Source organism: Pelodiscus sinensis, chromosome 7 (assembly GCF_052426305.1).
Source record: "Pelodiscus sinensis isolate ZL-2025 chromosome 7, ASM5242630v1, whole genome shotgun sequence".
In the NCBI taxonomy this organism is placed as follows: domain Eukaryota; kingdom Metazoa; phylum Chordata; order Testudines; family Trionychidae; genus Pelodiscus; species Pelodiscus sinensis.
In genome coordinates, this window is record NC_143058.1 from 41,951,926 (window position 1) to 41,968,322 (window position 16,397).

Below are 16,397 nucleotides of genomic sequence, written 5' to 3' on the forward strand. Positions count from 1 at the left end.
TTATACCTGCTGCTTATTCATATCATTAGTGGTCCATGTTTTTTGTGTTATATGAAGTAATAAATAACACTTCTTAATTAATTTTCTCCACACCTTTCATGATTTTATACATCTGTCAGATTCTTCCTTTTGTTTTGTTATCTTTTTTCCAAGAGGAACAGTGCTAGTCTTTTAATCTGTTTTTATGGAAAATGCTTCAGACTACTAATCCTTTTGTTGCCCTTCTCTGTATTTTTTATAATTCTGATATATTAAGACGGGGCATCCAGAGCTGCATGCAGTATTCAAGATGTAGGCATGCCATGGATTTAAATAGTGGAATTGTGATATTTTCTGTCATCTTATCAATACCTTTTGTAATGGTTCCTAACATTGTTAGCTGTTTTGATTGCCCCTGTACATTGAGTGGGTGTTTTCAGAGAACAATTCACAATGATTTCAAGACCTTTCTTTAGTGGTAACAGCTGACTTAGACCCCCATCATTTCATATGTATAGCTGGGTTTATTATTTTCCAATGTGCTTTTCTTTGCATTTATCAGCATTGAATTTCATCTGCCTTTTGTAACCTAAGCATCCAGTTTTGTGAGATCCCAGTCTTAGTTAAGTCCAAAGCAGATTGCAATCTTGATTAATTTTGTACTTACTTGGTCACCTGATCATCCCTTTTTCCAGATCATTTACGAATATGTTGAACAGCACATCTCCTCAGATCCTTGGGGAACCCTACTGGTTTCCTCACTTCACTGTGAAAATTGGCCGTTTATTCCTACCTTTTGTTTAAGTTATCAATCCATGAAACTCTTTTCCCATGGCTCAGGCTAAGTTTTACTCATGTGTTTTTTTAGTAAAAGTCATGGATAGCTCACGGGCAGTAAACAAAGAATCTTCCGCCTATATCTTGTCCGTGACCTTTATACGCTTCTAAGTAAATCTTGGGTGCTCTGGGCCAAGGGAGGGGGAGTAGCCTAGGGTCACCATGGGAGTTTGAGAGAGAGAGTAGTGGCACCACAGCTACTTGAGGGGGTTCCTGGGGTGAGGGGTGGGGTTGGTGAGGCTGGATGGCTCCTTGCCTGTTCCCCATGGCTCCCCAGAAGTGGGCTACATGTCTCTCGACTTCTAGGTGGAGGCATGGCCAGAGAGATTCGACATGCTTTCCTCCAGTGCCAGATCCATAGCCCCCATTGTCTGGGAACCACAGAAAATGGGAACAGTGGGAGGCAGCACCTTTGGGCAGAGGCAGCATTCAGAGCTGCCTGACTTAGCTTCTGGCTAGGAGCTGATGAACATGTTGTTGCTTCCAGGAAGCCCTGCAAGGTAAGCATCAGCCAGAGCCCTCACCCTCTTCTGCTTCCTGCCTGAGCCTCCTTCCAAACCTGGTGCTGCTGGAGGTTGTGGTGACCTGGGACTGTCCCAGAAATGGTCAGTGTGGCTGGCCAAGGGGCTGCCTAAGTGGTACAGAGGATTTTCAGGTTAGAGGTACCAAGTGCCCCAGAAGTCACAGAAGTCTTGGAACATTCCAAACCCTCAGCCCCAGACAAGCATCTGCACCCTTTCCCCACCACAACTCCTTGTCCCCATCCCTGAGAAAGTGAGTGAGGGTGGGTGAGAATGAGTGGTGGAGGGAGGGGGATGATGGAATGAGTGAGGCGGGATCTCAGGGAAGGAGTAGGGAATGGGGCAAGGGTGTTAGATGTGTGTGAGTGATTAGACAAGATGGCAACCCTAGTCATACTCTTCCCTTCCCTGTCACACCTACTTGCTTAGTGGATTTTGTCTAAACTGCTCCTCCTGTAAATTCTGACAGGATTCTGTTTTAGGCCCCAGTTCTTTTCAGTCTGCCTCTTCTCACTGTTCTCTTCACCTTTTAACCATTTGGTATGTGTACACTTTTAGTTGGCAGTGTGATTCCCAGCTCATAGAGACCTATTCATGCTATATCATTGAGACGACATGCTAAAAATAGAGTATAGCTACAGCTGCTTGAATGACAGTATGGCTAGCTACACTGAGTATTTGTCAAACACTGTTGTGTTTGAAGATGTGCCTCTCACCACATACACAAGACTACAATTGTGTGACTATGCCTCAAATTGTCTCAGCAGAAATTTTCAGAGTGTGTCGGACTAGAGTGGCTCAATTTATACAACTACAGCCATCTGGAAAAACAGATTTTGCTGAGAAGACATTTTTGCAAACTTGTTCTTTAACAATCCTTGGAATGCTGTAACAACCATTCTTGAATCCATATAGATGATGGGTACAGGTCATTCTTATAGTGATTCCAGAGGGGATTTATACAGGCATTGACTCCCAATGATAGTAATGAGTGACCGTTGAGTGACCCTTGCTTATAAAAGCGATATAGACACCCACATCTGCAAAATGGTATAGAATAAAAATAATATTGCTTTGAAACAGTAAGCACCCTAGATCATAAGTAACCTGTATATTTTAATTTTGTGCAGTCTGTAATAGAGCTATTGTTCGATTAGTGACAAATTTAATTTAATGTTTTGTTTATATTAACAGTTTAAAGCAGAGTGGAAAATTCCCTGGAAACCCGTGGCCTCCTTATAAGAAACGAACACCACTACATCCAAGCTATAAAGGTCTCCTGAAGCTTTTGCACTGTAAAACTTTACACATTGTACTGTTCACACTTCTTTACAAGGTACAGATGTAGTTCTGAATAATGAGAAAAAACTAGTTTTATTTACTCATCTTAAAATCAGAGTGTTTAAAATTACGTAGGTTTCTTACACTTTATAGTGTTCAGGTTCATATTTGCATAAATATTGTTACTTTTGTGCTTCAGAGAAGAATTTCATTCGTGGTTGATTAGTGAAGGATTGTTTTATTAATTAAATTAGAGTTGAGTTGTAAAGGATTTTCCACTTTTTAAAGATTTTCCTTTTCCTCTTTATGTTTTTAATAGCTTCTATTTTTAAATTCAGTGGAATATGAATGCTTACATTCAGAGCTGTAATTTATTTTATTTAGTAATTTATTTTATAATCATGTTCATAAAATTTATTTTATGATTATGTTCTGTTATGTATTTGTAACTGTCTGTTATACAATTGGTATGTTTCTTAACAGTCTGGCATCCTAATACCCCGTTAAGGCTGGCACACACTTTAGTGCCCCATTAGTGTTTTCATTTGCTTATGGCTTTGCCTGACTCTCACTATTTAGGCTGAGATTTAACATATTGTGTGTGCTTCTGGCTAAATATATTTGTAAAATTTCAGCTAAAACAGATCAGCATCTAAGAAAGAGACTTGGGACAAATATACTGTCTTGGTCATGATTATAATACATTTGGCAATTTTTTGGAGGGAGGGGGGGAGAAACTCTAGCACCTCCCATCATCCTTTCAGATATCCGTGTAGCATGGAAGAGGAAGCTGCCTTACAGGAATGCAGAAGGGGCAAGAACAGACTTTGGTAGTGGGGTATAGGTGGGGACATAGAGCCTGCAAGGGTGTAAACTGGGACAGGACACTGGTAGGACAGGAGAGGAAAACTGGGACAGCCAACGGGTGGGTGGGTGGATGGGGAAGATAGAGATTAGGTGAGGAGTCTGTGGATGGAGACTAGGACTAATAGCAAGGGCCTTCCAAATTTACAGCCATGAAAAATGCATCATGGAGCATGAAATTTGGTCTATTTCTGTGCAATCTGCTCTTTTCTGTGTTTTTACCTTCTACTATACAGATTTTACTGTGGAGACCAGCATTTCTCAAATTGGGTTCTCCAGCTGCTTAGCTCTGAAGGCTACATTGCCTCTAGAAGCAGCAGTGGAAATAAGAGAATCTATTTCACAACTCTCCCTCCCCCAACAATAATCTTGTAACCCCTTCCTCCCAACTCCTTTTGGGTCAGGATCCCTGCAGTTATAACACTGTGAATTTCATAAGAAGCTGAAATAATGAAACTAAGATTTTTAAAATCTAATGACCGTGAAATTAACCAAACTTGACTGTGAAATCAGTAGGGCCCTACTAATCACCAGTGCAGATGTGTGGAGGAAACATAGTGAAGAGAGCGATCATATGGACACCTGAGCAGAAAAAATGGCAATGGCTGGGCAGAGAAAATGGATGTGATGGTGGAACTGAAGCAGAATGTTTGGGATGGGGAGAGAAGGAAGGGATTGCAGTGACTTGAATTGGCTGGGCCTGGAAGCCTGCACTGGGATGATAAGCTGGGACTGGGTAGGCAAGAACAATAGGACTGGGGAAAAAGAGCAAGGGTTGTGGAAGACAAGGGTGGAGAGCGACAGATTGAAAGAGGGATGAGACAGAAGGGTCAAGTTTAGGGAGAATGGACAGAAGACACTTCTTTCACATCCAAGAGTGGAACCCAAAATTCTTGTCACATATCCGTTTCCTGTTAGTAAATATCTATGAATCCTATAGTCCATTTGTGTTTTTCATCCTTCTCTGCTGCTGATCTGTAGAGGATGACAATATACTACTGCTGTCAGTTACTCTATTAGTTCTAGTAGCAGAAATCTGTGCAGTGAATCTAAAGCTTCCAGCCATGCTGATGAACCATGTCTTGTCTAAAGCCTGATGCTTCAGATTGAAAACTTTTGTACAGCACAACTATCTGCACTGTTTTTCCTTTGCAATCGTTTAAAATAATGTTAAGGCTAGTTTTATAGTAATCTATTTCAGTAGATTTGAACACCTTGAATACTTGTGCTGTTTCAGTGTACTGCACTGTCCTGAAGGAATGTGTCACCCCAAACTGCTTTGCTCACATCTGTTGCCATTGGTGGGTTCCCTGTCTTTTTTCCACTGGGGAATCTAAAAGGAAATAATTCATTATGAGAAATGTAAAATCTGTGTACTTTCTTAATCAGAATATACAAATTTGCATCTTCAAGGAATATAGGAACTATGTAGTGATTATTTTCAAATATTGACTTAAGGGGTCTCTGCGAGTTGAGTGTTTGTGATTTAAGACAGCATTTATATCATTTGACCTTTAGAAACCACGAAAATCAAGTATACACGACTGTTTTGAGAAGTATTGCATAAGCTGCTTTTTATTTCTGAATGGCATAATAGCCTATGATTTTATTTGTCTCCATGCTAATTCAATCTGAATGTAGTTCTCTCCCCAGACCCATTCACACTGAGACTAACCTGAGTTTGCTGAATAAAAAAACAAAACAAAACGTCCAAGCATCATTTAGCTAGGTAGAACAGACTGGGTGCAAAGCAGTTTTTGTTAGCATTTTTTGTAAATGGCATTCTGACAGAAATCAGGGCTGTAAATGTTTATAACATAATCTGGCCTGTTCATAACTAAACTGTATTTAAAACTTATTTTACGCTTTATTGTGCTTCAAAAATGAGCTCACATCCTCAGGTTAGCCTTGACCTGGAGTGGGCAAAATCAGGCCCCAGGGCTGGCTCCAGCCCACCAAGCATTTCTCTTCAGCCAGAGGTGCATAGTTACAGCTGGCAGCATGTGGTCAGCTGCCCCTCTCCCCACCTTGCCCCATCCTGCAGCAGAGCTGCTCTCAGGATTCTTTTGCTAAGTGTGCAGAGCAGTGAGAAGAGAAGGAAATTAGGGAAGAGGGGAGTGCTAAAGTCAGGGAGTTCACCTGCCCCTGTACCTCATGTCTAAAGAGAGAGAGTCAGAGGAACTGCTTCTCAAAATTTGTGAAGTGTGCCTCTTCCCCCCCCCCCCTTGCAAAAATTATTGCCCATCCTTGGTTTAGGTGATCAAACAGTCTCTTCTGGCCTTACAGTCTGCAGATCTCTGCAAACTGCATATGACACTGAGCAGCCTCTGATGTTTCCACGTGCAGCCTGCTTGATCCCAGAACTAACATTGAGTAAGTGTGGATGACACGGGGAAGCAGCTCAAACATTCAAAGGGGCTGGCCAGGGGCAGGACATGCCCTACAGACAGGTATAGGTGTGGCAGTAACATCACTAGATGTCACAACCTCAACTTATTGGCTAAAGGCCATTGGGAGGCAGTGACCTCACAAAGAGTCCATGACAATGACCAGGCAGGCCAGGCTGCAGGGCAGTGGCAGTCTGAGACCCCTCTGGCTTTGCTGCAGGGAGTCTCCTCCTTAAGGTCGGCCCTTGAGGACTGAGAGAGGATTCAGGATAATCAATGTGAGCATGAGGAGGGGCCTCTTTGTTAATCTTCATAGGCTTCTGCTGGAAGGAGTTTCTAGACTGTAGGAGGGGAAAAAGAAAAGCAGTGATTTTTCTATTTGAATCTCCTTCCAGCAAACTCCTTCAGGAAAGTAAGGAGGACTCGAGGTACCTACTTGGAGACCTCAAATCTTTTGTTTTTATATCTTCTTAGGAGCCAGGCTAACTGGCAGATTTATACTGAGTTGGAGTCTAGAAACCATGTAGAGTTGTCTTTTGAGGCAAAGAATGGCATTTAAGTTGTTGTGGTGATGCTTCAGAGTAAACATCTCAGTCAGTACATCTTAATGAATAGGGAAATAGGCATATCTTAGAGTTATTGGTTCAGACTCATTCCTTGTGATTGCAGTTATGATAGCATTAAATCAATTCATGCTGGCAGTCTGCCTTCACAATTCTAGGAGAAAGAAACTTATATTTAAATAAACTTAAATTCTGAACGAAAGAATTGGGCAACAGAAGTGCTGGCATGGCACAATGGCTCCAACTCCTTTTTTTTCCCTATATTCCCACTCAGGATTCCTGTCTAAATAAGCATGATTCCTGAGAATATTTTCAAGCAGGGTGTCTCAGATCCATCTACCTTCTCTGAAAGAGCCTACTTGGAAGGGCATTCACTTGTAAATGGAAAAGGCTTGTGTTCTAGTGCAGCGAATCTTACGTGAACCCCTCATGTGCCCCCATCACAAGAAAATCTTGGTTCTTTAACTTTTGGTTTAGGTTGCAGATCCCTTTTGTCAGTTTCTTTGGAAGCTGTCTTTTCACTTATCATAAGAGGATCTCAAAATACTGTTATGAACATGTTCTGAGTTACATGAGGTTTTTTTTTTTAGATATTGATGGATCATCAAAATTTGTCCGAACATGTCCTTTGTATGGTTTTATATTTAATTGAATTGGGACTAGAAGATTCACCAGAGCAGGAATCAGATGAAGAAGTAAGTGTTGATATAATTCCCTCCCCCCAATTTTTTAATAAGGAAAATATTATTTATGTATGATCTGTAAGAAATAAAATTAAGCAACTATTGGTGTAATTTAAAATTCTCATTATTAAATTTGTTTTTAAAATTGATTAGAGATTCAGAATTAAGGCATATTATCACATAACCAGGGATCAGTTTGAGGCTACTTAATATCTGTAACTCAGGTTACAGCAAGATCAGGCAGTTAAGTGGCTTTATTATTTGTTGAAATAACTGTGATTGAACATTGCCAAATTGGTGCAGTTAGCTGGTATTAGAGATTGTTCTCTCTTGCTTCCTCCTTTTTTAAATAGGAGTTTCCGAATCAATATCATTTTAGTAATCTAAACTAGAGATTTGGGACCTGATTGTGAAGTACATACTTTTATGCAATTTCAGAAGGCTTTACGTGTGAGATTTAGGTTTATAGGATGGGGCTCTTAGTTCAAAGATTTTTTTGGATTTCAAGACTCTTCCTTAAGATCTGGGCTATTTCCAGAGAAAATAAATAATAGCTATTTAATAAAGTTACTCCAGGAGTGATTTATTTAACTTCAATGTTAAATTAATATGTTTGTTTTTTATTATCATGAGGTAGCATACAATTGTGAAAATTAAAATCAGATTATGTAGAGGATGTGCTACAACAGGCAAACTTCTTGGGTCTTCTCACTTTCAGCATTCCTACACATTACAAAATGATAGAAAATATAAATAAGTGCAAAAATTATCAAATGAATTCACAACAGGCTTACAAAAGGTTTGTTGCAATCACAAGGTCAACTTCTTATTAAGGTTTGGCTTTTTAAAGCCTATATACACACATAAAAACTTGCCTTAAACGAAGAAATGTGCAGAGAATTCATGGTGATCAATAATACAGGCAGTCCCCGGGTTACGTACAAGATAGGGACTGTAGGTTTGTTCTTAAGTTGAATTTCTACGTAAGTCGGAACTGGCGTTCAGATTCAGCCACTGCTGAAACTGACCAGAGGCTGACTACAGGAAGCCCGAGGCAGAGTTTCTCTGCTCCAGTCTTCCTGGAATCAGCCGCTGATCAGTTTCAACAGCGGCTGAATCTGGACGCCTGGAACAGGGCAGCTGGGGCGCTGCTGGGTAGGTCCCCGCAGCGCCGCACCTCGGCGCTGCGGGGACCAACCCGGCAGCACCCCAGCTGCTCTACCCAAGGTGTCCCCAAGTCAGCTGCTACTGAAACTGATCAGCGGCTGATTCCAGGAAGCCCGGGGCAGAGAAACTCTGAAAATGTTTGTCTTTCCCAAGGGGATTTGAATGCAGCATTAGTCCCTCAAATGCAGCAAACCGGAGTTATTCAAAGGAGTAGCCATGAGTCAGAAGGTTCCACTTCAAGAAGTGCAGGAAAAGCAGCTGAAGAATCTGTACCCTACAGTGAAGAATTTGCATCCCATGCTACAGGGGAAAATTGCCTTGCCCATAGATGAGGAAGTTACGGAGACATCTGACAAGCTGTAGCAAACACCTGCACCTATCCAACCTACCTGTTAAAGGGCAGCCAGAAAATACTACCAGTATGTTCCCCCCCAAAGACACTGAATTCCAATTCACATACCTGCAACCGAACTCTTTGGTTGTAGAGTCAGCTCAGCACAGATCTAAACTGGTCCAGTATAAAACGGCTAACCAAGACAAGGACCACAAGAAGTTAGATCTTTTCAGTATAAAGTATCTTCCTCCCCACTGCAGCTCAGAATATCAAATTACAATTGCCCTTTTGACAAATCATGTTTTTGATAATTGTTCAAAACTGGTAGAGCTCCTGGAACACTTCCCCTGAATCAGAGGCCTATCTTGAAAGCAGTAATCCTTAAGTGCTACACTATCGCACATACCACCCTACAAACAGGTCTAGATGTGGCCGATACTGCAGCCAGGGCAACAGCCACAGTGGTCGTGATGTGAAGGGCATCTTGGTTGCAAGCTCCGGGGGTTCCTCGTGAGCTCCAGTATAAGGTGGTGGAGGACCTCCCATTTGACTAGCAAAAGGTATTTGCATCCAACACAGATGAGGTCTTTCATAGTAGCAAAGACTCAAGAACCACGCTTCGCACTTTGGGCATGTATACTACACCTTACCAGCACAAGTGCTATACTGCATATAAATGTAACAGATATGGCCAATATAATTGTCCCTCTCAAAGATCTTACAAGGATACTCGATCTCGACAGTGTCCTCAGAGAAGACGTTCCAGCCATGTCTCCCAGTTACCACTCAGGACTCAAAACAGCAGGCTTGAGGGTATGGTCAAGGGTCTGCATGACCACTGTCCAGTGCCAACATAGCAGTGCCATCTTTTTACCCACTGTTTATGCCCCTTCCTAGCATGCAGGGAATTCATAACATTGGAACGCTGGGTGCTGGAGATAATTCATACGGGACATGCTATCCTCTTTACTTCTACTCCACCCTACCTCCTACCCCGTCTCTCTTCAGGGACCTCTCTCATGATAGCCTGCTAAGACTCAGGAGGTCGATTGTCTCCTGCTCGGAGCCATAGAGTGGGTGCCCAACGAATTACATGGAAGGGGGTTCTACTCCAAATATTTCCTGAGAGAGAAAAGAACAAGGTGTTGGAGACTGATCCTCGATCTCTGCAAACTGAACAAATTTCTCAGGAAGCAGTGCTGCGAGTTGGTCATGCTAATTACAGTTATTCCATCGTTGGATGAGTGGGTCTGATTCACAGCTCTCGACCTACAGAATGCATACTTTCACATTACCATTCACCCAGCTCATTGCCATTATCTTAATTTCACACTAGGAGCAGATCATTACCAATACAAGGCTCCACCTTTCAGCCTTTCCTCAGCTCCCCGAGTGTTTTCAAAGGTCCTAGCTGTAGCCACTGCATACCTACAACAGCTACACGTAGTCATCTTCCCATACCTAGATAACTGCTTGATAAAGCAAGGTCAAGAGATGTGACCACCTCCATGGTGAACAAGACCAGAGGCCTCTTCACTCTTGGTCTTCTAATAAATGCACAAAAATCAAAGTTAGAGCTAATCCAAGACCTAGAGTTCATCGGTGCTTGACTCAACTCAGTCTCAGCTCGCACTTATTTACCTTAACAGCAATTTTCAGCCATATAAAGATCTCATCGTGGTCATATCCATGAGCCCTTCCACCATAATACTTACCTGCCTTCAGTTGATGGGCCACATAGCTGCAACTCATACATCATCCATTATGCATGCTTGTGTTTCCAGTGCTTTCAACTATGGATAGCATCTGTCTTCACTCCCTCACACTACTCATTGCACAAGAAGGTTACTGTACCTCACATCCCTATGCTGGTGGACATCAGTAGACAATCTGCTGGCAGGGATTCCCTTCCACCACCCCCAGTCCACAGTACAAATCCCTGCTGGGTTGGGGAACCCATCTTCAAGATCAGGTAGTCCAGGGCAAGTGGTCTCTATATGAGACATCTCTGCACATCAATCTGTTAGAACTCAGAGCATGAGAAATGCCTGCACATACTTTGCTCCCCAAATTGCCACTCATACAGTTTGAGTCCTCATGGACAATATCTCCACAATGTTTTATATAAACAGACAAGGTGGTGTCCACTCCTATTCCCTGTGCACAGAGGCCATCCATTTATGGAAGTAGTGTGTTCGCAACCAGGTTATGCTCATAGAATCATATTTACCTGGGGTCTCCAAAACCACTGTGGACTTTCTGAGCTGCAATTTTTGGCTGACTGCAAATGGGAGCTACATCCTGTGGTCATGAACTTGACCGTCTCTCAATGGGGTTGACCAACCATAGACCTTTTTGCCTCTCTCCACAACACCAAATGCCCCTGATTCTGCTCCAGAGTGGGAGTCGGCAAGGGCTTGCTCGGGAATGCATTCCTGATCCAATGGAGGGCTCCTCTACACTATCTCCCCCCCACCCCAATCACTCATTCTCTGAGTACTCCATAAGATCTGTGCAGAAGAGGCTCAAATCATTCTTATAGCTCCAAACTGGTCACGCCAAACATTGTTTCCATTCCTGCACAGGTTGTTGACTCAACCTCCATACCCATTACCACAGTTACATGACCTTCTCTCCCAGAATCATGGGATGGTGCTGCATCTTCAACCACATACCCTTCACCTCCATGCATGGCTCCTATCTGATTTGGGGAACTAGAGGACCGGTGCTTTCAACAGGTAAAGGATGTTCTCTCTACAGTAGGAGACCTGCCACTCGAAAAACTTACTTGCAAAAAGGTACTCATTTCTCTTACTGGTGTCCTAGAGTACGGACCCTCCTACATCCCCACTGAACGTCATCCTCAACTACGTAATAGAACTTAAGGCATCTTAAGTTCATCCACCTTTCAGCTATAACAGCTATCCTATTTTTGCAAAAGACAAGGTTACATTGAGGTCTCATCCAGCATTCCTCCTGAAAGTATATACAGCATTTGAACTCATTGTATTGCCTACCTTTTTTCCAAAGCCACGTGCTTCACCAAGGTATTCCTCTATATTTGACAGACATTGGCTTTCTTTTTAAATAGAACCAGGCCCTTTCGTAAATCTCAGACTTTTTATTTCCATTGTCAAGTGATGGAGATTTGCTGAGGTGAAATAGGTGTGCCTCTCAAAGTGGATATCAACGTGCATACTCAGATGCCATTCTCTGACTAACAGGCCCTTACAGTATCCACCATGGGCACATTCCACTCAAGCTACAGCTGCCTCCTGAACAATGTCCTTCTAAGACGCATTTATAGAGCTGCAACAGGGTCCTCAGACCACACTTTCACGAAACTCTATGCAATACTACCACAGATAGCATCTGACTCAGTGGTGGCCACTGCATCTTGCTCGCCACTGCCAAACAATGACTCCGATTCCCTCCATCCAACTCGAATACTCGAATACTGCTCTGTAGTCACCAACAGTGGAGCACCCATGGAGACATCAGTCAAAGAAGAAAAGGGAGTTACTCACTTGCTGCAGTGACAACTGTTCTTTGAGATGTGTATCCCCATGGTGCCCCACAACCCTCCCTTCTTCCCCTCTACTCAGAGTCACAGTCGTCACTGCACGAAGTGAGTAACTCCTTTTTTTGGGGGGGGGGGGGGCAAAATTAAAAGCATTAGAAAACAGTGATTTAACATTTTGAAGAAAGCTATGGAATGTCACATTACCTTTTCCATCCAGCATTAGAATCTAGATAAATCTTGAATATTTGTGGTTCCGTGTAAGTCAGCTAGTCTGTTGCCCCTAACTAGTGCAGGATTTTTCCTTATAGTGCATATTTTTTCATTTCTTTTGAAGATCTATATCATTTTTTACTGAGGTACATACTTCAGTAAACAGTTTGCTTTTACTAAAGAGGTGATGAGCAACTTTGGTACAGTACTAAAAGCATTATTTATCATATTATTCATAAAAGAAATAGCTAGCAATAAAATATAATTTACACGCAGTTTTTCCCATTGTTTGTTTTTCATGGCTATTACTTTAGGATTCTGTTAGTGGACATGAACGTTGCCATGACAGTTGGTTTCCAGGTAGTAACTTGGTGTCTAACATGCGTCACTTTATTAACTATGTTCGAGTGAGAGTGCCGGAGACTGCTCCAGAAGTGAAGAGAGAACCACCTGCAAGTACCAGCTCTGATGGCTTAGCTTCTTCCCAAGTAAGTATAAAGAAATCCAGGGCTTTTTGCTTTCTTGTAATAATGCCAGGAAGATGTAAATTGTATTGACTTTTTTTAAGATCATATAACTTACCTTCATATTGATTAGATTTATAAGTCTCTTAAGTATTTTTCCTCTCCAAAAAACTCTGCTTTATTTCTGTGATGGGATTGTTCCTAAAGTGTGGAAGTTATTTCAAATCAGACCTTTTTTTAAATGACCATTTTAATTCCACCTTCTTTTCTTCCTGCCCAACCTACCAGAATCCAAGGCGGTCTAAGAGCCTTCAAAGAGAGGTAGATTGGTGTGCAGTTTGTATTCTAATGCCCTTAACTAGTAACATGGTTTTACTATGCTCACCATAACTTCCAGCAGAATCCATTAATTTATGATTTTTTTGCAAGTACTTATGCATTGTTTCAGCCTTTTATTTTTAAATAATAGACTAATAGACTTGACTGACTTAGAATTTGGAATAATTTGTGTGTTAAAATAATTCCCCTCTATCAAAGGTATTAAATGTTTTTATTGCTAGACTACTACTTGAGCAAATATGAGCTCACTTGTTGTATGTGCATTTTTTGTTGTTGCTAGCGCAGATGGCAAACTAATGTTACTAACATAATGTAATGTAGTCTAGCTTCTCATATCTGAATAATGTTAACCTATTGTGATGAAGAAATGGTATGTGAAATTATTAATGGCATATTGTTTGTGGAAGCAAAATTAACTTTTACAAAGTGGAATCATAAAAGATTTATAACCAGTAAATAATCTAGTCTCTAGTGGTTTTTTTTTTTAAACATAAAACCACCAGATTTAAAGAAAGTGACAGCGATGAAATGTTGTTTATATAGCAGGTATTTTATGGTTAGCATAACATTTTTTGCAAAAAAAAGTTGTCCATAATTTACAAAGAAAATTGGAGTGACTAAAGTCAGACTTCCCATTCCATATTTAATCCCCTAAATAATTGGCAGCTATTGGGTGTTCAGCCTTCCTTGACAATGAGGACTAAGTTTAAAAAAAAATAGATTCCAAAAATTACACTCCTAGTGCCACATGGAAGCACTTAAAAAGTAGTCTGATTCTCTATATATCACTCAATAGCTCCCACCGAGACCAGTAACTTAATGTTAATGAAACTGATATTTTTTTTTATTAATCAAAAATATAAATATTAGCATAGATACTTTAAGTTTTCATGCCTGGCTTTTTTATATCTGTTGGTATAACCAATATGTATAAAAGCATGTTGGACTTGCAAGGTATTTTGAATATATGTATTAAAATTATGGCAAAATAACTAAGAATTGCTTAAGAGGAGGAATTTAAAGGTATATGAATGGCTTCATTTTTTTCATTAGTTATCTGTTGGAAGTTGAAAAGATATTGCCCGTAGTTTTGAAAAATGATCATTTGTTGATTCTTGTATTCCCTTTTATTAATCCACTACAAATAGCTCTTTCTTTTTTTAAGAACTCAGGGACAGCTCAAGTGTTCAGCTTGGTTGCAGAACGTAGAAAAAAATTTCAGGAAATAATCAATCGCAATAGTAGTGAAGCAAGTCAGGTAGTTCGTCCCAAGACATCAATGAAATGGTCAGCACCTGGTGCAACACCACAGCTAACCACAGCCATTCTGGAAATCAAAGAAAGCATATTGTCCCTGCTAATCAAACTTCATCACAAACTCTCAGGAAAACAAAACTCTTACTATCCTCCATGGTTTGATGATATGGAAGTTTTAATCCAACCAGAAAATCCAAAATATTCTCATGGTGATGGGATGACAGCAGTAGAAAGAATTTTATTGAAAGCTGCAATACAAAGCAGATTGAATAAACGTATCATTGAAGAGCTATGCAGAAAAGTGACTCCTCCTGTGCCACCAAAAAAGATTAGTCCTGCAGAGAAGAAAACTTTGGACAAAGAAGAAAGGTAAAATATTAAAAATACTATGGGATATAATGGAGAGGGATGGAATGTACACCTGTCTGTTTGATGAATTGATCTGTCTCCTTGGCAGTAATCTCTAAATCAGCAAATAAATAATTTACCAAAACATTAAAAATCTGAAATTATGACTCTAGGCCAGGGATACTCAATCTTGGCAGGTCTGGGGGACACCATGATACTCTCAGTACATGCCAAGGCACTGCAACTTAAGTTGCATATATATGCAAATAGCTTCTTTCACACTGAGGGACGTGAATACAAAGATTAAAGCAAGATAACACAGTACACAGGCCCCATTTAAGTCAGTTCTGCTGATATTAATAAAATGCAATAATTTCCCAATTTCCACCCACGTGACAGCACTTTTAATGAGCAATGGCAGTCCAGGAATTTAACTACTAATACACATATCAGTGGAAGACCATTATATTGACTACTATTTTATTTTGGCTCCCACCCACCGGCTGCGTGTTGAGCCCCGTGTAAACCCAAAGTGCACCGTGGGCCACAAACAAACGGACCGCGGGACACATGCTGAGTAGCCGCGCTCTAGACTGACAACAGCCAATCTTGCAAACTGCCTCATTTAAATGTGTGGTGGAGTGTCATCAGCACCTAGCAGAATTGGGCCTTTATATGAAGAAATTCTTAGGGAAATGTTTCTTGCTCTGTATATAACTGATAATAGATAACACACGTTCTTGTTTATGTAACCCTTGTCTTCCCTTTTCTTAACTCTTCCTATTGTTCCTGGTCATCTCTTGTCATGTTATATATGAAGTCTTTGGATTGGCGATGATGACTTCTTTGTCCATATCAGTGGTTCCCAATCATTTTTGGTCCAAAACTAAAAAGGTTGATTCTAGATATTCAGGTCTACAGATTAATTAACTTTAAAACAGACATCTTCTAATGTTTAGAATTGCAGTTACTGTCTGAAGACTTTCTCTCCTTTGGCTTTGAGACAGCTGTGCTTTTGGGAGGATGGAAAAGGAGATAAATTCTACATTAGCTAGGACAAGGAAGAAACTATTTCCATGGAAGACAGATTTATTTTTTAAATGAGGTCATTAAAGGCTGGTCATGGGCTTGTAAGATTGGAATAAAATCAGGAGAGACGAATTAGTGGGTACATTTATGACATATATTTGTGATAAAGTGCACAGTTACATCATAAGTATATTGTCTCTGTGTATGTGTATTATAAAGGGAGAGATAATAACTCCTATATAAAGATTAGCTATTTTTTTGTGGAAGGCTAGTGTCTGTTATTTTTGGCATGATTTTGAAAGTTGCCTGGAGTATCATCTTGGTGTTAGGCAGGTGCCTATGATATTCCCATGAAAATCTGTTCAGATTTTGCAGAGAGAAGCTTTCAAAAATTTCTGTGTGGCAGTTTGTGCTATGCCCAGAAGAGCATGCTAGTGGTTTGCTAGTAAAATCGCTCAATATTCTGTGCTTTCCAGCACGTCATGCATTGTGACACACGGAACTGAGCTTCTGGATTGGGCCGTCACTCACAACTTGTCTCCCCCAACCTTTAAAGTATTTGTATATGTACAAGTTACTATGTTAAAAGAATATTAAGTTGCAAAAATAGT

The 16,397-nt window shown here is 40.7% G+C and overlaps 1 protein-coding gene across 4 annotated transcripts in view; it reads left to right on the plus strand.

The window, feature by feature from the left end:
* The window catches only part of UBR3 (ubiquitin protein ligase E3 component n-recognin 3), a 240,482-nt gene that overhangs the window by 102,910 nt on the left and 121,175 nt on the right, over nucleotides 1-16,397 (plus strand). For 2 of the 4 annotated variants that reach the window (XM_089779752.1, XM_089779753.1), the window contains exons 20-24: nucleotides 2,532-2,673; nucleotides 7,023-7,127; nucleotides 12,664-12,837; nucleotides 13,102-13,134; nucleotides 14,318-14,778. In XM_089779752.1, the coding sequence (XP_089635878.1) occupies nucleotides 2,532-2,673; nucleotides 7,023-7,127; nucleotides 12,664-12,837; nucleotides 13,102-13,134; nucleotides 14,318-14,778 (915 nt within the window). The remainder of the gene's footprint in view (nucleotides 1-2,531; nucleotides 2,674-7,022; nucleotides 7,128-12,663; nucleotides 12,838-13,101; nucleotides 13,135-14,317; nucleotides 14,779-16,397) is intronic. The other 2 variants (XM_089779754.1, XM_089779755.1) reach the window with 1 other exon arrangement.